Source organism: Carassius gibelio, chromosome A24 (genome assembly GCF_023724105.1).
Source record: "Carassius gibelio isolate Cgi1373 ecotype wild population from Czech Republic chromosome A24, carGib1.2-hapl.c, whole genome shotgun sequence".
In the NCBI taxonomy this organism is placed as follows: domain Eukaryota; kingdom Metazoa; phylum Chordata; class Actinopteri; order Cypriniformes; family Cyprinidae; genus Carassius; species Carassius gibelio.
Window position 1 is genome coordinate 11,016,664 of NC_068394.1, and position 22,076 is coordinate 11,038,739.

Consider the following 22,076-nt stretch of genomic DNA (forward strand, 5'->3'; position numbering starts at 1 on the left):
CTTTAAATGGAATTTGAAAGGAGGAAAGGTCGAATAAGAAAAAAAATATCAATTTCCTCTGAGACTGAATGGCCTAATGATGATCTGGAGAAGTTTACATTTTTCTCCTAATTGCCTGTTCCCTGAACATGCAGTTCTGTGCTTACGCTATTGGGTCAACAGACCATTTCAATTAATTGGTGGAATATATTCTGTAATGCAGTTCAATCTTATTAGAGAAATTGGTTTTGAAGGAAAAATGTTTGTAGAAATCAGTATTTACTACAAAATTTATAAAAGATCACTCTAATATGTAATTTTTCAGAATTATTATTTCTAATGTCTTTATATTTGCACATTCCCTATATAAAGTTTCTCTGTCAGTGTGACACGGACACACAGAAGTTGCTGTGGAGAATAGCAGGATTGCGTGGCATCTTGATCACCATGGCGACGCATGGATAGTCTCCCCGCCGCACACTCGCTCCCTCCCCAATTCTGTAGTTAAAATGGATACCATAGCAACGGCACACACTGTTTACAATATGTACTCTCACTTCGTCTCTGACTGTTGATGGCTTCAATATACATCTACATTTTTTACAAGCATGAAAGAAACCAGTGAGTTTATTTTGAGATGCAGAGAGTCATTATTCTAAATACTAAAGTGTTCACTTAATTGTTGATATATACCACCAAATCAAGTATTTTGCCAGTTTTTTTATTTATTATATTATTTATTTGTTTATTGCTGTATATTTTTGCTACTGACTGTTTTACAGAGACAGTCAATAAATTTGCTTACGGAAAAAAAAAAAAATAGTAGGATGCTGGCAGCTGCCTGGACCTCACACTGGGTACACTGTAGGGAAATAAATCCCTTAAATCTATTAAATTATGACACCACCGTGCCAGGCTTGGAACCACTCTCTGCTTTAAAAAATCCTTATTAGCTGTAGTTCAAAAATTATAATCAACATGGCTTGAATATAAAATTGATAATAGTAAGAATAATGATGGTAATCATATAAGGGCCATGCAGGGTCTGAAGAGTTGGCTTCATAGCTAAAGCTTCTCATTCTCTGCTCAGCCTGATGGTTAATCTAGCACTATGTCCATCGTAGGGTTCTGCCCCGGGGGGAAAGCAGGGAGGGAGGTGGAGAGGGAAAAAGAGAGGGACAGATATAGAGAGAAGGGTGTGCATCTACAGAGGTTTCAGGAGCGGAGGGGGGAAGGTTAATTTGCACATATTAAAGAGGGCAGAATTTCTCATTAAAAAGAGATTGAAGTTGATATATGCCGGTGTGTGTCTGACACACTGTACATTCCGATTGTGATAAGTCCTTGACATAACAAAGAGGGCCAAACAAAGGCAGCCATAGTCCACAGTGCACTCCTCATTCCAAATGTCCCGTTAGGTGCTGTTAGTTTGGAGAAAATTATCAAACAATTTTAAAGGCAAGTAGAGAAATTAAAAGAGGGTTCTGATTGAACAAGATCGGCAGCAGTTGTGGTATAATGTTAATAACTAATATAATGGAATAATTTCCATTTATCTCTCCTTTTCCTAAACAAAAGCAAGAATCAGTTACAGTAAAGCACTTAAAAGGAACTGAATGGGTTAATCCAAATATTAAAATACGTAGAGCCACTTAGTTAGTTACCATAACAATGTAACAATAATAACCATAAAGCAACTGTAAAATTAATGATTTAATAGTTAATGAAAGTGCTTTTATAAAATTTTACTGATTTTGTTGACTTGATTGCACAGATACTATTTAAACTGAACTGAGCTGGATGATGACATCACTGAATTCAATCATGAACTGCCTTTAACTGAAAAATGAGTGTTTACTATTGTCATTTAGCATTTTTCACACACTATTTTCCAAATTATCACTGTACAGTTGCTTCTGTGTTGTTAAAAGCGCTATATAAATAAAGGTGACTTGACAGAAGGTGTCTATAAGCTTCGCATTTCTGCTTTTAAATTTTTTATTGAATTGTTTTTATGACTTTAAAGAGATTTGAACCTTCTGTCCAGTGGTTTAGGTATTCATGTATTCATATTAATGTCTTATGATTATTTACAGATTTAATTAAAATCATGTATAAAAAAGACGGGGAAAGCAGTTTTTAGGTGTGCACATAATTTAATTTTAGAGAACGTTTGAATTATTTACGAAACCTGAGTAGTATCATTTATTTTGTTTGAAATGCAGAGCTTTGGAATTTATCCAATCAAAACAGCCATTTTCAAAGGACCCATTACCACTCTCCACGAAGACTGTCATTGTAAAGCAGTTATTTCAAATTAACCTCAGTGCTAATCCATGTAAAAATTGTCCCACCATGACTGTAACTAGGCAATAGCAATAGTTTCTAAACAGACACACTGAACCTAGTTCATTAAAGTAAATTAAATTGGGGAAGTTGTAGCCTAGTGGTTAGAGAGTTTGACTCTTTATCCAAGGGTTGTGGGTTTGAGTCTCAGGGTGGCAATACCACGACTTAGGTGCCCCTGAGCGAGGCACTGAACCCCTCCCTGGGTGCTGCAGCATAAACAGCTGCCCACTGCTCTGGGTGTGTGTTCACTGCTCTGTGTGTGTGTGTGCACTTTGGATGGGTTAAATGCAGAGCATGAATTCTGAGTATGGGTCACCATACTTGGCTGAATGTCATGTCATTGTCACTTAAGTAATAATTTGGTCATTTTCTATTACAAGTTATGCAATCAAATCTTAGACGGGCCTTTCTCATATTGTGGGGAAAGGCTATTCCAGCCTGGGCCTCATTGTTTCTGAACTGAAAAGCAGCAGTTCTTTCTCTCGATCCCTCTCCCCGGCCTGAACCAGCTTGATGCTGCAGCTTGATAAATCACATTCACATTCACATTTTGTTATCTTTGGTCTCGGACTTGATTTGGTCCCTGTCTCTCATGTGTCCAACACCTGTATTACAAACTTTGATATCATGCACAAAACGAGTAACAATAAAACATGGGAAGCCAGGGAAGACATACAGAATGTCTTAGTCAGCTAATCCTTCAAAACAAGTGTCCTCCACTCTAAGAATGTCTAAGAACTAAAAGGCAACCACACTCCTTTTTTATCATTTGATTGAGAAAAGATGTGGACTCTGGAGGCTTCATGGTTTAGATTCTGATTTGTGTGCATATTTTCATATTTATTTATGTCATACTTTTCTAAAAGAAAAATGGATTTCCTTGCTAGAACGCCAGAACAAAAAAACACCGCTCCCTAAAGACAGTGGCTTCACCATATAATAGTGACAGCTGATTTTAACTCACATTTCCATTATTAACAAGCTTGCAGCATGTGCGCCTATCACTGCATGTCTCTCCTGATCACAAAATGAATAGCTTTTCTTGTATCAAAAAATTATATGCAATTGACTCCTTCTCTGGGACATTTTGGGGAATAAGATTTAAAGTAGACTGCACAACACCCGCTTATGACTATTTTATTAATTATGATGGGGGCTGCTCAGATAATGAACTGATATCTATTTTAACCCGATAAATACATGACATTTCACCACTACAGTCTGTCACATTAATTAAGTTAATTAGATAATTTAAACATAAATTGATAATTTATCTGTGCTAAAGTGGTTGGTTGTTTTTAAAATTATTTTTCTTGTTTTATTTAGTTTTTCTATAAGGCCTACATATATTACACACTTTATTTAAATAAAATTAGAATACAACAAAACAAGAATATTTTGTATTCATTACCTCGTATGTCTTCAGTATTTGATTTGTTTGTTTGAAGAGCAAACCTACTTTCATTTTAATGTTATTGTTGTTACATTTGATATAAAAACGGTCAACTGTGGTTCTTGACATTACTGTAAAATAATAGTTTGTTGACTGCGTGTTCCAACTGTAGGCCTGACATCGTTAAATCGTGTTGTCGATATTTTAGCTTATTAAAATCTGCATAAAATGTGGTGGAAATATCTCATGTGCACAATGGGAAACCACATCAAGTCTCAAAATGGGCCTTTCCAGCAACTGTTACCTAATAACAACACGAATACAAAGCAAAGACCCCCATAAACACAGATCACCATCAGCAACACACTAAATAATGATAGAAAAGGAAAACAAATCAACCTCCAACTTCCCTATAAATGTTAATAGCCCAATTCAAACATAGTACGTATTTACACATTTTTACAGTAGCTAAAAGCACACGTCTCTTAAAATAGCATTCATTAATTTTACCATAAATGAACATGTTTTACTGTAAATTTTTTGCATGCCTTTCCCGTTAACATTTCTAACAATTCTAGACTTTTCTTAAGAGCTTTAATGTTTAGCAAAAATAACACAAACATTTCTACTACAGCCTATATTTATTTGTCTGTTGTAATAGCCTACTTACATAACAAAATGCACGTGTATTTTTTAATAAGACCTTACCGATTAATTTAATATTTAATATTCATTATTGTCTACATTTATGGATAATTATCAGTGTATGAGCGTGCGCGAGGAGTGTATAGCGCGCTCGCGGAGCTCCTGTTCCTCGCTGCTGTTCGGCTCCGGCGGCGGCGACGGTCAGAGGCGGCAGGGAAAACCAGCACACACCGCTGAGAGGCCTGCTGTTACCGAGCTCGACCGCAGGAGCACACAGAGAGAGTGTGTGTGCCGCGATGCGAGCGTGCAGACCCCGACAGAATGAAAATCGAGAGAAATAGGCGAATTGTTACTGAAAATACACGTTTGCGTTTATATAGGCTACGCGTTATTTATGGATATGATGGAAATCTGTTTATGTGCAGCCTCCACAAAATGAAAAAGCAGTAGTTACGTGACATTATTGATTATAGCGATTTACTTCCAGTGAGGACATGCTTCCTGTGCCGTATGCTGCTGTGCAGATCCCAGAGACAGGGTGACAGGGCAGATTAATGTCACGCAGGGGCTCAGTCCCCCCCTCTGCCCCATGAGGTCACTTCCCTCCGCACTCACGCTGCCTCCAACAGCGAAGATTCACACGATCACTAGGCTACACTACAGAGAAAATTATATTTGTATTCTAATTTTATTTATTTATTTATTTAAAACATTTTTTTCCCTCTATTCGCACTGATCTTGTATTTTTATATAAGAAATAGGCCTACTGCTGTTATTTATGTATTATTTAAACGAACAGATAATTGTTTTCGGGAGACGCCATAGGCTACCAATTGTAAATTAGCTACAGAGGTAAAATCAGTTTAATAGAGGGTTAGTTTTTTGTTTTATGTATCTGATGACATGTTAAATAATGTCTGACCAGACTGCGAGGGTTGTAAAACTGTCCAGTGTACAAAATAGCAGTGTATAGGCCTATTTATGACAATTTACATTTTTGAAATCAACACATAGCCTATTCTACATTCTCTTTTAAATGTTGTTATATTTCATGTTTTGCTTTATTTAAATTTTTCATGGAAATGTTTCCTGATTGTTTGCATTTATGGATAAAAATAATTCAAATGTGGTGGTAGTGGGGTTGTTTATGAAAAAGCATTAATTTGAACAATTTCTTTACCTCAATAGGCTAAATCTTTGCCAAAAAATACAAATATCTGTTTTCTAATAACCTTACAGACCACTCATAGTCAAGTATGTAACAGCAGCATTTCTTTTGTGCTACACAACAAACTGCCTTTGTTACAAACACTCAACAAAATGTGTAACAGCTGGACAAATGTCCCCTTTATTTTGTCTGACATTATTGTATGCCTGTATGACAGCAAATAAGTTGGCATGTCTTCTTCAGTATTGATTCTCATATTTTGCTCTAAACTTCAGTGTGTTTTTCTTGGACCCGTCGGTTTTGGGGTTTAGTGGTGGGGGTGGTGTTATTTCGGAAGAAGAATAAGCTTGTCTGTGTACGAAAAAAGATGTGTCTGAGACCCACTGGGCCACACTGGGACCATTATCCAACAGGAGTGAAACCTGTGGGGGTCCATGGCAGGATCCGTGGGAGGGAGGCAGTGATGAGTTTGGGGGAGGCTCAGGACTGTAGTCCCTGCTAATCTCCCTCAATGGCGGGGGAGGACACATACTGTAAAGATGGAGAGGAGGTGGAGAGTGTCAGATGGGGCCCCTCGAGCCGGCCGAAGAGCCTGAGACACGGTCAAACACAGTTCAGGCCCTGAGCAACTCCAAAGCCTTACTGGTCATAATAATAAATTAATTGAAAATAATTTACGAATCAAATATATGATGAAAAATGTTCTCCTTTAAGCTTTGTGATTTAAAAAAAAATCTAAGTTGTATTCTTTGTTTTTAAATCTATAATATTATTATTTGTACTTTTTACAAACACTGAACGTGTATTAAAAATTTTGTAACACTGAAAAAAGTATTTGAAAATAATTTATGAATCAAAGACATGATCAAGTTTTTTTTTCTCCTCTAAACTTTGTGATTTAATAAATCACAGTTGTGTTCATATTTTTTTTCTATTAAAAAATATTTATAGTTTTTACAGACTCTGAAAGCTGTATAAAATGTTTTAGTAACTCACTTTTTTTAAATAATCTATGAATCAAATATTTGATCAAGATTTCTCTCCTTCAAGCTTTGTGATTTAATAGATCACTATTAAATTTAAACTTTTTGTCCATATTATTATTATCAGTAGTAGAAGTAAAATGTTGTTTATTTTTGTAACAACGTTTTTATTAACACACTATTAAAATAATAATAATAATCATCATTTGATCGAGATTTTCCCTTTAAACTTTCTTATAATAAATCAGTTATATCAATACTGTTTTGTATTTTCGTTTGATTTTTTTTTTCTAATCCTATGATAAGTGCTTTTGTTGTTTATTGTTTGAGATCTACCCTGTAAATCAAACAAACAGTTAACCAAATTAGAAAATTAATAAACATGTGAACAATTAATCAAGCGAACAAATCTGCTAATAATCCCCCCAAATGATTAATGGATGTTTTATTTTAAACACTGAACACACAGCACGTAATATTTATCGTATTTTTTTAAATATTAAATATGGGAAGACTCTAAACGATTATTTAAATATAAACAAACAAACAAATATTTTGATTGGCTACCCAGGAGAGCCGGTGCTGGTGTCCCGTCAGGCCTCTGGCGGACTGATGTTGGACAGGAGTTCAGCTGGAAAACAAGGGGGATGGGACTGAAGAGGGGGTGTGTCCAAACTCCCAAGATGTGAATGAATTAACCCAGTGGAGGGGGGGGGGGTGCAGCTGAGAAAGATAGAGCATATAACATTCAAGAGAGAGAGAAAGCAAGGTAGAGAGAAAGCAAGCGGTGGAGAAAAAAAGAGAGCGAGTGAGAAAGAAAGCAAAGGGGACAGCAGCATGTTTAAACAGCCTGGATGTGACTGACAGGTCTGATAGGGCAAGACATAGGAGGGTGTATGTGAGAGGTGTGTATGTGTGTGTGTGTGTGTGTGTGTGTGGGGGGGGGGGGGGGTCTCCCAGTCTGACTGGGAGAGAGGAAAGTGAGCTATTAATTACTGGAGCAGAAGCAGATGTAACAGAATGGTGCCTGAACAGCTGGAAATCATCAGCATGAACCAAACAAGAGGAGAAATAAAAGTGGGTGGGGCAAAGAAAGAAAGAAAGAAAGAAAGAAAGAAAGAAAAAGAAAGAAAGAAAGAGAAAGAAAGAAAATGGATAGTGGGATGCATTAGATGCAGATTGTAAAAGCAGAGAGTGGGATATTTGGGTTTGATTTAATAGTAGTAATATAACAATCATCTGGAAGGATGTTTGATTGGCTTTTAATCCTATTCAGATTGTCAGCATAAAAACAGATTAAATGACAACTGGATTTTGATGAAGAACCAAAAACAAGAATGCGGCATAGAAATTGTTATTGCTATTATCATATATAGATATATTTTATAAACTGCAGTTGTATTTACAATCTGCTGTTTGAGATCTACCCTCTAAATCAAATAAACTACAAGCTAGAAAATCATGCAAAAAACAACAACAACAACAACAACAAACAAACAAAAAATGAATAAGCCCACAAGCCCTGCTAATAAACCCACAAAATTATTTATGTATTTTTTAAACACTAAACTCTATTTTTCCACAATATGTAGTCACATAGTTGTCATTTATCACTTATAATTACACATTTTGAGTACTAATAGAAAAATACACACAATACACACACACATATCATACATTATTAAATTAGTTACAACAACATATAATAACTTTAAATAACATTAACATCTAGATACAGATGAGTACAGGAACAGAAAGAATAGGAAAAAAAAATAAAGAAGATAAATAGTGTAAGATTTCTGTTTACAAAAGTGTGCTCCAGTTATTCACCTCAAACATTCGTCTCATTCTCTGAGCAATTATCAGTCAATTAAACCTTAACATCATAAAACTAGTCTCTGCCTCCCCCACATTTTTAAAGACACGGTGTCTTTAATGACATAATTAATTAGCAGGCTGGAGCCCAAAACACACATTTACATTGTGGTCTAATAATATTCCTAAATTTCAATTTGACGTGGTCATTCGGGGGTTACAGTTCTGGAGAGAATGAGAAAGAAAAGGACTATAAATCAGTCACCTCCCTTTCCAGATCTCAGTTAGCAGCTTTTGTTACCTGTAAGCTGAATCCATTCCTTACAGGCAGCAGAGGGGAAAATGAATCGTCCCTAAGGATCTTGAGTGGGTTTTTTTTTTTTAAACCTGGCTCACCCCCTCCAGTGCACCTGGTAGAGAGCGAGCGAGGGACACACGGGCTTCTGTGGCTCCTATCACCCCATCTGCTCTCTGAGCGGGCATTAACACAAAGCCATCACTAACTGTGTGGGGAAGGACTAAATAACAAAATATTTGATTTATCACTGTCTGGAATAAAAATATTATTAGAGGCTTATTGAAGAACTCAGATTTAGGTCATAAAAGAGTTCCTTATTTAATCATGGGAATAACGCGACGGCGCCCCACAGAATGTGACGTTTTACTAATTTCCAAGAAGGCTTATTAAAATAAAGCGAAGATTTTTCAGATGTGTGAATGCTGTCACCGGCCCCATTGTGTGCGTGCCGCTGCGAGCGTATCAGGCTGGGGTGGAGGGGTCAGGGGTCAGAGGCCGGTCAGTAGTGTGGACAGCTTGATGAAGCTGAGGGGAGAGAGGGGCCTGCTGTTCCCACAGCAGGAGCGCTCAGAGCTGGGCAGGGACAGTGGGCAGATCCACGGGGTCATGCTGAGAAATGGGTTCCACTCACCAAATAGCAAACACAAGGACAGAAAGCAGAAATATGGGGTTCTTGAGTGTCTGTTTCCTTGCTCATAATGGAAGAAGTATGCATGTCCAACACAAGTTGTATAATTTTAACAAAGGTAAAGGGTTCTTAATTTCACCAAGGCATATTTCGTTCAATCTCAATTCAACCTTCACATGGATTTAGTTTTTGGCATCTTTATCAGGGCTGTGATATTCATGCTTATGGACTGATGACGTGTTTCCATGTTTGTTTGTTTTTTATAATTTCAGAATACAAGTTAAAACCGCTGTCTGAGTTGACATATTTCTCCTTACCAATGTATCAATATCAGTCTGCATTTTTGTTTTCTTCATCTTTTTGTAATGCACAAAGGTTTGGAATGATAGGAGTGTGATAGAATTCACATTTTTGGTTAAACTATCACTATATATTATTTGAAAATATTAAAAACGTATAATCTAGAAGCACTTCACTGGCACTGAATGTAAAGCCTTCTCATTTTAACCAGAGAGATCTGTAACTGGAAAACTTGTCTTGAGTCAGTATAACCATAGAGTCATTCTTTTAATGAAAACTGGTTTCCAAGTTAATTCTAGCATAATTTGTTAGCACTTCTTTACAATTTAGAGGTTCAAAAGTATACGGAAATTAAGTAAAAACGAAAAAATTCCTATGCTAAAATATATTTAAATAAAATAAAGCACTGCAAGATGCAAGAATTGTAATAAACATTTTAATTTCACTGAAAAAAAAAAGCTCAACACTACAATCTCAGTGTTCAGAATTTCTAAATATGAAGCAGGACTCGTGGATTCACTTCTGATGTTTTAAATACAAACTTTAGATTTTGCATAATTTCTGTACAGATACATGAGAAGGTGGACATTAAAACCACATCAATAAAACCAAACAAAAAGTCCCTGCACATACAAAAATAAATTAATACACTTTATCCAGTCACCAGTTTTGTGGAAAGCCTGTTGGAAAAGATCAGAACACACCGACAGTGATTTGAAACAGTCCTTCACACCAAGTGAATCACAAATATGTATTTACAACAGAAAAGAGGTAAAAGTGTGCTAAACTAAATCTCATTTATTCTGACAGCTTATTCTTACTCCAATATGCACCTGTAGATTTATATAGCAACAAAAGAATAAAGGGAAAAACAGGTGTATTTACAAGACCACAAAATTATCAAGTAGGATTTTTTCTTTAGAACTTCAAACACAAGACATGTTCATCAAAAAGTTAACAAGACTCAAAAAAGGTAAGAATTGTGTACAGTAGTATAAAAAATGTTTGCGAGTTGAGCATTACAATATATCACCTGGTGCCCAACATGCAACAAATGCAAATAAATAAAAAAGGAATAATAGAAAGTTGGATTCAAAAAAGTATTAATGCAGCACAAAACATTTGAAATCAGTTTTTTTCTTCTTCAGTGTAGTCACTGTGCAGGCAGAGATCTCTGGGACTCTCTGAACTGGTATTGCCTGAGCGACGCAGATCGGTATTAAATCTTTTCAGAAAAAAAATGGATTGACTGGAGGAGAAAATAAAAAAGGAAGGGGAGAGAGAGAGAGAGAGAGAGAGAGAGAGAGAGAGACTGGCAGCGTCTCCAGCGCGCGGCCCCTCGCTGAGAAGTTGGAGATCGGGGCCAGGCACTTGGGTCCAGGGCCTGGTCTGTGTGTCCTGGCTTGAGAGAGAGGTAGTTGCTCTTCAAAGAGTGCAGCAGGGTCAGTGAGACCTTTGGGACGCCTCCTCAGGGGAAGCTCAAGATCAGGATGCAGAGAAGGCCTTCATGGTGCACAAATGTCTGATCTCTTCAGCTTTGAAATATTTGACGCCTTTAAATCCAAAGACGGACAAATATGACAGGTTTTTATTGAGATTATCATTACACGTTTCTGGTTAAAGGGGTACAGAGAGGTAACAGTGGTGAGCAGATACTGTTCCAGAAGCATCTCCATCTTACAGTCCCCATCAGAGACCTTCATCTACACTTTCCGCTCAAATCGACTCGCACCAGTGTCATTTGCAACACACTGGCCGGGTGAGAGAGACCGTGTGTGTGTGTGTGTGTGTGTGTGTGTGTGTGTGTGTGTGTGAGCCTGTCTTTTGGCCTCCATGGGTTCCAGTAAGTTTACAGCAAGGGATTTACTAAACTCAGTGCAGCATGTTGTTTGCCAGGTGGGCATTAAACTGGCGCATGTGTGTTTATATCAAGGCTGGTGCTGGTTTCGTGCGGTGGGTGAATGTTCAGGTTTTGCTGCTCAGATTGCAAGCCTCTGGGCAGATGAGAGGGATCCAGAAGACAGCCCTCCTCCAAAATGTTGTTTTCTACATCAGGTCTTCTCCTGTCCTGTCACAGACACCGCCTTCTCTCCCAGTCTCTGAATAAAAAACACAAGCACAATTTAAATTGGTGATCCTCAAAATTTATCAAATAAAAAATGTAAATATATATTATGCATTAATACTTTTGTCTGTTTGATGGTGGCAGTGCCGGCTCCAGTTTTAGGAGTGTTGTTGTCGTTGTGCATGGCGAGGAAGGGGTTTGTGTTGACGGCTGGTTGCGTGGCAGGCAGGAGGCTGTTGATTGGCAGCTGCTGTAGCTGGATGTCATTCTGCTGCTGCTGCTGCTGCTGTTGTTGTTGATGCTGCTGTTGCATTAACTGATAGAGCAGAGCCTTCTGCTGTTCCTAAACAGACAAACAGAGTATGATGAGATGTCTAGAAGAAGACGGCACACCCACAGACTGCCCACGGACCGTATGATGCATATTGCACAAAATAGTGGCAAGAGTTTCCTCAAAATAGTAATCCCAAGCTCCCAGGATGCGAACATAAACAGTTCTGAGGAAGAAGCCATTGTGATGTAGGAGAGTTGTGTTGCATTCAATCATCGAAAGATGAGGTGTTTTGTAAACATGCATCTATTTTGAGCTCTTAGAATCATGTATTATATCAAGACTCTAAGGCGGTGTAATGGAGTGTGTGTTAGTGCTTCTCTTACTGGTATGGTCTGCTGAGAGCTGAAAAGCTGCTGTAGTTGGTGCGGATGAAGGAGGATCTGCCTGTGCTGGTCGCTGAAAAGCCTTGCTGCACTGCAAACACATACATAAGCCCTCATAAGAAAATTACATTTTCAGCATTTCAAATGGCCACACAAATCTATTCCATGTTAAATAAAACCCCTCTGTATGCTAAAGTAAAGAGACTCTAATCATTTCTTGCTTAATACATCTGAGATGATGTGAAAGATGCCAGATCTTCTTATGATAACTGATCTCTCCCCATAAAGGGCAGGTGTCTCGATACTGGAAACCACGATCAGCAATGCAGCGATTGGCTGGCGGCAAGACAGAAACCTAATGACATCATATAGTCAAAAAGGACACCTGATAAAAAGCCTGACATTATCTTAAGAATAAGAATAAATCTTTCAATGTGTAAAACCGGCTGTGTCTATAGTATTCGAGATTACACAACATTATAATATTATTTTTTCATTAATTAAATTATTGTCCCTGGATCAGTGGGGTACTCGTAATAGAGTAGCAATGGCTGGGATAGATTTAAAATGTCAGTTCCAATTAAAAAGGTGCAATCTAATGCTATTTACATGAAATAAGCCTGCTCCCATGCAGGTTTAAGATTACGGACCTGTTGCAATGACACCAAGTCCAGGATGAGATTCAAAGAACCAAATAATCCAAGATCATGCCAAATCAACAATATAAAATAACTGGGTTCTCCTCCTGTTCTGACCAGGAAGGCTGTTTAAACTGGAACTTGCTTTGAAAACATCAGAGGTTCAATCTTAAATACACAGTTTAGTTTTAGAGGCAGACATGCCGCGCACACAGGCATAGCAAGAAAATGAGCAAGTGAGAATGAAAAAGGCAAAGCTGGCCGATCCTCACCTGGTTTTCACAGCGGTCAGGCTGCTGCATTCCAAAGCGAAAGCAAAAGAGAGATCGAGAAGCAGAAGAAATGAAGAAAATATGAATGCATCACACAATGCCAAGCAATATGGATGAATCTCACAAACATGTCCATATTTCAATAAAAATAAAATAATAAATGAAAAAAATGTTTTCATTACATTAAAATGCAATATATAAATACACCACAATATATATTTCATAAAATTAAGAAAATAATTATTTTGAACAGTATCTGAAATATAAAAAAGCTTGATGTCAGTAAGATTTAAGCAGCACAACTGCTTTCAACAAGAAACATAAGGCCAGCGACTCACTGGATGCGTGGCGCAAGCGTCTCAGCCGCGTGGCGTGTCTGTTTTTAATTCGGCTCCCATGTTAACAGGTTAGAGCTTACAGACCGCCTGCGTGAGACGTGCGTCTCAGGAAAACGCGTGCATGCTAGAAATAGAACCGACGCCTATTTTTACCGTGACACGCGCGTGTTGGAAGCGTTTCCAGGCAAAATATAATAGCAAAATGTGTTTCAAAATGTCATTTTGTACACAAATACATATTAATTCATGATATTTTGATATTTGAAAGTCTATAGGTTGACATAAATTCTGATATAAATGTAATTTAAAAAATAAATAAATATTATCGATTTTCAAATATTGCACCTGTCAAACATAATCTATTTCCCCACCAATACTTTTGACGGTGTCCTTTATCAGTAGGCATAGGTGTAGGTGTGTAAACAAAAGTTGATAGTTGAAGTAAAATATGAACGGAGCAAATTTCTTCATCACCTGCCAGTTTATTACTAATCCAGACTGTGGTATCTTAACCCTGAATCAACCAGCGCCTCCCCCTCCCTCCAAAAGTAATAAAACTGACTATTTAACAAAAAGGACTCTCAGTGCAAAGTCTAATGCGGCAAGTGCCAGTTTGTACCTGTTACTGAGACTGTTGGACATGGGCAGGGATGCGCTGGTAGCTGCAGAGGGATGGGGCAGGGGGCTGCTATTCTGGGCCAGGCTGGGGGAGGTTTGGATGACTCCGTTTAGGGCACCCACGATGGCCAGGTGGTTCCCCTGCAGAGCGCCCATCAGACCCGTCACCCCGGCTATGGCAGGCAGGGACGAGTTGGCATTGCCAGGCTGGACAGCCACCCCGGCCATGCCGACTCCGTTCATCTGCTGCTGGGGGGGACTGTGGGCCGCAGACGGAGGGGTGGAGAGAGAGGACGTGCTACTTTCGCTACTATGGCCACCAGACAGGGGATCCTGAAGGAAAGAGGAAGAATAGAGAAAGCACAAGAGCATGTGAGAGAGAGAAGAGAGGTCAACGTGAGAGAGGCGCTTCCTGTACCTGTCCAACCAAATAGATCATCATAATTTCTATCAGACTTATGCTACGAATCATTTAAACATCATACAGCCACCAATTATCCCATGAATCTGTAATTACATACTACACCATCACATCAGTGCAACACACTCGACTATGTACAGATATACATAATATAACACTTGACTCAACTAAAGATGTGCTCAGTCCCAGCAGATGGCATCTGCAGAGCAGGGGTAGAGGAAGTTACCTGAGTGGGCAAGGGTTGAGAGGACTCTGTTAAAACACTGCTGCCTAGCTGAATGCTCTTGCTGTGCAGCATGTCTGGAGGAGAGAGAGATTTTGCAACTTGACATGAATGCGGAGACCAGATTAGCTAGAGTTGAGCTGGGAGAGGAGCCTCTGTGAGCAGAACAGAGGGAGAGGAAGGGGTCGTACGGGGGGGGGGTGAAAGGTGGGCTGGTCTGCATGTATGTGTGATTATGTGGATCGGGGTGGGGGGTGTTTGGGGTGGGATTAGACTGTAACGGTCCAGATGGAGTGTGTGAAAACTCTAAGGGTAGACAAGAGGCATAAGATAGCATGCGTGTCTAACCTGGATGAGTGTTGCTGGGGTACAGAGGAGAGGAGGCAGTGGTGGCCGTGGTGCTCGCGGGGGTGAAAGGCACGGAGAGCTGAGCGCTCAAGAGCTGCAGTCGTTCCTTCTTCATAGTAAGAGTTCGGATTTGTTCCTCCAGACGCCGGTTTTCCACCTGCAGCTGGTGCAGGGACTTCAGCATTCCCAGAACTGGACATAATAGCGCACACACACACACAAAACATACGCATCAAGTTTTGACAGCATAACAGAAGTGGTTACAAACCACCGAGAAGAAGTCTTTGAGAAGCAGCGAGCCCAATACCACAAGCGCAAAAACTAGTTTGGTACACGTGTGGTTCAAGACCTCCAGAAAAAACGACAATGCCAGACCTCCGCTCTTGGAAAATCACATGGCACTGATCGGTGGCCAGCAAACCCGAGCGAAATGCGAACCAGATGCACTGTCACCGAAACCGCGCAACTGGTCTCATATCAGCGGTGAACAGAAACACAGCCGTCCTACCACTTCCTGCTCCGTGCGCTTGTCAGACTTCCCAGCATTGCCAGAAGAGCCTCTATCACAACAGAAACAGCTGCTGCTCATTCACACAACTGTGACACTACAAACCAACCTTCTGCTACCGAGAGATACGCTAACCTCCACACTAGAATTACTTAGCTGATCATGAAACTACACAAGTTACACAGACAAAATATAAGTAATGAAGCTCATAATTACTGTGCTATTAACCAATACTTTAATTGCTTACATTATGGAGACAGATGCACTTACAGGCATCTAACAAGCATATTATTTGACTGACATGCTGTAAATAAACGTTTATGATGCAAGTAATTATTTTCGGTTTATATAAAACATTTTTGAGTAAAAGCAATAGTCCCAAGTTTATCCCTATGGACCATGAAATTAAAATGGACAAATTAGACTGAACATAAATGTAACAATTTTCACAAGTAAAGCCAAATTTCAATGACCATAATTAATAAAGGCTTTTAGCATAGCATATTAATGTGAAATTAATTTAAAATGCCTTTTGATATCTCTACAAGCTTCTCTTCTAGAATATGAAATTATTATAACAGGAATTAGTTTAGGAATTAGGTGCTAAGGTGTTCTGGGTGGTTATGTACTGCCCCAGGACAAGAGTCAACCTGCAAGTCTCTATGACATCCTACTCTCTAAATCTGGTGCTGCTTTTCGTTTAATGCAAGTTCACCAAATTTTTATTTTGATTATCTTTTTTTGCTCTTTTATCAGGTGAAAATCCTAAGTCTCATATCACCATGTGTTCATTCCAAAATTATCCCATGGGGTTTTTCAATGTTTAAGTAAAATAAGATCTATATAACTTTATGATACTTGGACATTTTGTTGCATAAAGTGCATTCACTCGCAATCCAAACTTAAGTAGTTAACTTAAACCTAACTGCTTCAAAATTCACATTTTCAAAATGGGTACATGTAATGTACATTGTAGAGAGATGGTTATGTGAAATCTACATTGTAAATCTTGAGAATTAGATGTCCAGGTTCAATAGTGTATACAGAAACAACAAGCATCATTATACACGTGAGAAAAATAAAATAAAATCATCTCACCATCTCCCTGTGAGCCCTGTTGTAGGAGAAACTGCTGTCCTTCGTTCCATTGGCGTTCCAGCAGCTGGTCGATGCTGGTGGCCACCGGGGGCAATGCATCCGAACCAGACCCGAGCCCCGGAACCAACGGACCTGACGAGTCATACCGGACATGAAGCCCACTTACCGGAAACCTAAAGCCATTTACAGAAAACAAGTGAGATATCTATACACAAGTTTATCAAACATAGCTCAAATAGTCTCATCATGCATTTAACATGGAAATGCATATCAGATCTGTTCACAGTGGTACAATTCAGGTTATAAATAATCAGCTTTCGCTTACAAACACTCAATAGACTAGACTGCTGCTATAATAACAACACAGTTGAACTCCTGGTCTGGCGTCCTGCCTTCAGAAGCAGATGCGCTGCTCAGTAAAGCCAAACAGAGTTCACAGCTTGATCAAGTGAAAGAGCCTGGGCCTGCCTCTCTGACACCATAAATCTCAGTACGCACTTGTTTGGACAGACAGCGATCTGTGTTATTATGAATACTTCCAGCTCTGGGCTCTACATCAGGGCTCTCGGGTGAGTGGGAATCTGTCTCTGAGGTAATTACGGCTGGGCTGAGATGTGCTCCTCAAGGCAATAAATCTCCAGCACAGGACTGTGAAGCCATATCCTCCTGCATGGCTGCTCCGGTGCGGATCACAGAAACGGCACATACAGATACTCGTAGTTAATCTGAAGATGGTGCAGAACTTTCCCCAATGCGATTCATGGACTAGAGACATGTCGTTGTTTTTTTAAGTTTACATTTTTAACTTCAGCGTCATGTTTTTAAAACGCTGTCTTGTGCTCCAAAAGACGCAAGATGTGAGATCCGCAGGCAAATACATCTGTCTAGCACATTGACATGGAAAAACAATCGAAAAGCAACAGAATGCAAAAATGTTGTTAGTGTGAACGGCTTCTTGTACCTTCAGTAATGAAAAGGCTGCCATACAAATAGACAAGCTCAGAGTTTATAGCAATATTGTGCTAAATGCATTTCTCAAACTCACATTACGACTAAAAAGACCAAATTGATCTGAAAAGTTGAAAATAATTTTTAGTTTATATTAATATCCATAAACTAAAGCAGCAATCAAAGTACACAAAATAAACCCCCTTCTTAAATAACAGAAGCGATCTAAATGAAACAGAAAATCAACATACCTTTTCAACCAAACATATTATATCCTTTTTTGTGCAGTATATATATGCTTCCGTATAAATCCATTTTATATTTAATCACAGCGCAAAAAAGGCTACACCTCAGGTTACAGAAAATGAATGCAATGTTTCTTTCTGCGTTCGAAGACATCTCTGCCACGTCGAACTCTAAAGCCGGTTTGTAACTGCGATATGGACAACAGCTGCGAGCTCAAAATGCACGCTGTTCTGAAGGAGAGAAACTGACTGAGTGAATAAGTGTGTTCTGTGGGGGAGGAAGGGAGGGCGAGCCTGGAGGAGGGGAAGTCTAGCTCTGGAATGTAAATAGGACTTACCGAGGGGAGAGGTTTGTCTTTGGTGAGTTTCCTCTTCTGGAGAAGCCGAGAGCTCCGTCTCCTAGCTCCTGATCTGAAAGGTAAACAGAGAGCAGTCGATAAGGAGCCGGCGTGAAGATGTGGGCGTTAGAGGAGCCTGGGAAGTGCAGGGACAGGCAGCTCGACCCAAAGTGAGCCTGGTAGCCATCTGATCTTCCTCACAGAAATCCATCTAGAGTGGTCTCTCTGCCGGCTCAGCTTGCACACTGACACCACTGAGAGTGTCACGGAGTCACCTCTCTCTCTCTCCCTCCCTCCCTCCCTCCAGCTCTTTCTTTCCTGTGGAGGCTCCCTTCACCCTGCCTGCAGGCCCCATGCCAGACACTGCTTTTCATTTTCGGCAGTGAAAGTAATGAATCACATATGCGCCTCGCCAAGCACAACCCCCTCCCTCTTTACTCTCTCTCTCTCTCTCTTTTTTTTCTCCCCACCCCCCTCTAGTCACAGCTAGCCAATCCCATTTTTCTCTTCCTCCCAGCATCCTTCCCCTTGCTTTTCCTTTTCCACCCCATCTTATTCTTTTTAACACTTCCCAGCCCACTACCACCTAGACCACAGGCGGACTCCAGTGGGGGGGTATGGGCACATCAGAACGAGCCGCTCAAGGTCTGGTCTGACTTATTATAGTGCTGACCTCTTGCCTGACCCTGGAACAGCCCCGGGGCTGCAGTGCAGACTGGAACCGAAAGCATCGGGTATCACTTTACAAAAAAAAAAAAGTGCTCTGCTAAAGTAAACAAGCCTTGTGTCACAGCCTCAATGATAATATTTTACTATTTTTTTTTTATTTTTACCGTTTTTTTTTAATTTTTATTAAAAGAAATTCCAATATCTAGACAACAGAGTGGCCAACCGATGATAGATACCTGACATTAAATGACATCAAATTTGCTGAATGTTTATAAAATATTTATTCAAAAATGCACTAAAAATAAAAAGTACACGTATATTACTACCATTAATTTATATTATACATTACATAATAAAGTAGATTAGATATTATAATAGATTTACATTTAGAATAGGTTTATATCTTTTTTTATACTTATATACTATAAACATTTTACACAAATTTACATGTGTGTGTGTGTGGGTGTATACACTCAACCACTCAAAAAAATATCTTATGCTGCATTTATTAGATCAAAAATACAGTAATATTATAAATTATTATTATTGAAAATGAAAAACTAAAATCTATTTTAATATATTTTAAAATGTAATTTATTTCTGCAATGGAAATTGATTATTTTTAATATTGAAAACAGAAATAGAAAATATTTTTTTAAAAATGCCTTCATCACTTTTGATTTAACACATTCTTTTGAATGAAGGTATTATATCCTTTTTTTTAAATCGTACTGACTTCAGAACGAATATATATCAAAATGTTGACACAAGCCAAATTATCAGCCCACTCAATATGCGCCCTATTTTAAACGTGCTGCGCTTTAAACTAATGCAAGATAAGAACTGGGCTTATGCTAATAGCATGCAAGCTTTGCAGTCTCGAGCGATGGTCTCTTTAAGGACGGTGTTCTTCCCCCTATTGTTAGTCAAATGACCCCCTGACCTCTGTTTGAGGAGGAGGGCATGACTGATCCATTATTCCTCAAAGGCTGTGTTCCCCCTTTTTCCTATCTCTCTCTTGCTTTCAACTGGCCCCCACCCCAACCCCCATGACAGGGTCCTGCAAGCCCATTCGCTCATGACTGAGCCCCCAGGGTTTAGGCAGGGTCCGGGGAAAGTGTTGAGAGGTCCGGGATGGAGGGAAGGAGAAGGGAGAGGCTGAGTGTAAGGTAAGCCTGCCTCCTAAACCCAGGGCAATCCCCTCTGTGTCATCACTGCGGTCATTGTGTAGATTAATGAAATGTTTGAGTGGTAGCACGCTTCATTTAACAGGTATGCACACTTTCAGCTTTCTTTCCTGGGGAGAGTTGTTCTCTGCCTCTCCCTCTCTCTGCGACCTGAGGAGGTCAGGAGGGGGGTTCAGCTGACCACACATTCCATATGCACAGGAGAGCGGAGAAAGAATAGGAGGAAGAGGAGAAATGGGAGAAGCAGGAGGGAAGGATTTGAGAGGGTAATCCTGTGCCTATGGGAGGTACCGGCTAAAGATCAGTGTGGTTCCTCATCTGTGTGTCTCACCTGCTGGGGAGCCCTCAGACTGGGCGATCAGTGCAGCCATGGCAGAATTGGGATTCAGCCTGTTTCCGAACATATGGGTTGGCGCCAGGTTAAAGGATCCCGGGACAGAGTTTGACTAAGGAAGAAACACAAAAGAAAGAGAGTTAGACTATGGAACACTATCAAATTTCCAAATGCTGATTGAGTGCAAGCATGTGTCTCTAATTGTGTGCATATGAATGCCAGCAAGAGCGCTGAGCCAAAGAGCTGGATGATAAAACTCCATGTCAGCTGTATTTCCTGTGAGCCAGGAGAATTGGCTGAGCCTGCAACAGCAGATCCTCAGCCCTGAACAACATACACACCATGTGCTTCTGGAGCTAATTATTTAATCCAATTACACCATTTCCCTAATAATGGGTGGGATTGGTTTCGGTGTTGCTTCTGAGGTAGCGGTATATGTGCAACAACAAACTTGGTGCATGGTGGAAACCACACAAATGTTCACATGATTTGGTCTTAAATAGCACTTTTGCAGTGGAATAATGTTGTTAATAGCAGGGAACTGTTGGGAAAATTGAAGAGGTTTTATTCTAATTTTATATAAATATAGATGATTACTCCTATTTATTCCAATTTACAGACTACACTTCCATTTATTCAGCAAGGACACGGTATATTGCTCAAAAGTAAAAGTAAAGACATTTATTTATTACAAACGATTTCTATTTTAAACAAATGTCAATTCACCAAAAATCCTAAAAAAAAAATGTTTCACATCTTCCACAACTCAATTAAGCAACATAACGGTTCAAAACAGGTAATAACAGTAAATGTCTCTCGACCACCAAATCAGCATATTAAAATGATTTCTGCAAGATCGTGTGACACTAAAGTCTCAAATAATGACTGCTGAAAATACATTAAAATCCAAAATTAAAAAACTAAATTGCACAATATTACATTTTTCCCCCCATCAAATAAAGATAGCCTTGATCCTTTAAAAAATAACAAAAAAAAGTCATACAGTGCTTATTTTCATCAAATCAATAAATTCTTTCATTTTTCTTTGCTCGTTTTAATCTACATCAAGGCCTTACCTGATCCAAACAGAAAATAACGCTAGCTGAAATTACAATGTATTGGATTTCTTCTGGTTACTGTACAATAACGTCTTTATGTGTAACTTAAGGACTTCTGACTCTATTGGACTGAAACCCATTTAGTGGAAATCACTCCTACAAATGACCACTGAATAGACTATAAAAATAAACTATACAATGCCAACATTTAAACCAACCTTGAAAACATGCTTCTTTTATGCATCTTATACTAAGAAATAAAGGAAGTAAAAATGTCATTTATGGTGCTAAAACATGGAGCAAAAGGTACTTAAATCCTAAACGTGACACAGAATTTAAACTGCCTTAGCTACAAAAAAAAAAAAAAAAAAAAAAAAAAAAAAAAAACAACAACTTGTCTTTAATAACAATAAAAATGGTCTTCAAATTCTTTACATTTTATGTCTACAAAAAAACAAAAAGTGATATCCTACATTCCCCGGGCCCCTCATGGCCCCTCAGGCCCTCCCCATTCCTCAGACTCCTCTTTCAGTCCGTGTGGAGAGAGGAGGAG

General features: G+C 39.1%; 1 protein-coding gene across 8 annotated transcripts in view; it reads right to left on the reverse strand.

The window, feature by feature from the left end:
• Positions 1-9,980: 9,980 nt before the first annotated feature.
• Positions 9,981-22,076, reverse strand: part of LOC127945982 (protein AF-10) — a 49,098-nt gene continuing 37,002 nt past the window's right edge. For 4 of the 8 annotated variants that reach the window (XM_052542214.1, XM_052542208.1, XM_052542210.1 and 1 more), the window contains 10 exons: positions 20,463-20,577; positions 18,276-18,348; positions 16,745-16,917; positions 15,139-15,330; positions 14,794-14,867; positions 14,148-14,479; positions 13,191-13,214; positions 12,281-12,371; positions 11,745-11,966; positions 9,981-11,657 (listed from right to left, as the gene is read on the reverse strand). In XM_052542214.1, coding sequence (XP_052398174.1) covers positions 11,610-11,657; positions 11,745-11,966; positions 12,281-12,371; positions 13,191-13,214; positions 14,148-14,479; positions 14,794-14,867; positions 15,139-15,330; positions 16,745-16,917; positions 18,276-18,348; positions 20,463-20,577 — 1,344 coding nt within the window. In that variant the 3' untranslated portion in view covers positions 9,981-11,609. The remainder of the gene's footprint in view (positions 11,658-11,744; positions 11,967-12,280; positions 12,372-13,190; positions 13,215-14,147; positions 14,480-14,793; positions 14,868-15,138; positions 15,331-16,744; positions 16,918-18,275; positions 18,349-20,462; positions 20,578-22,076) is intronic. The other 4 variants (XM_052542216.1, XM_052542209.1, XM_052542213.1 and 1 more) reach the window with 1 other exon arrangement.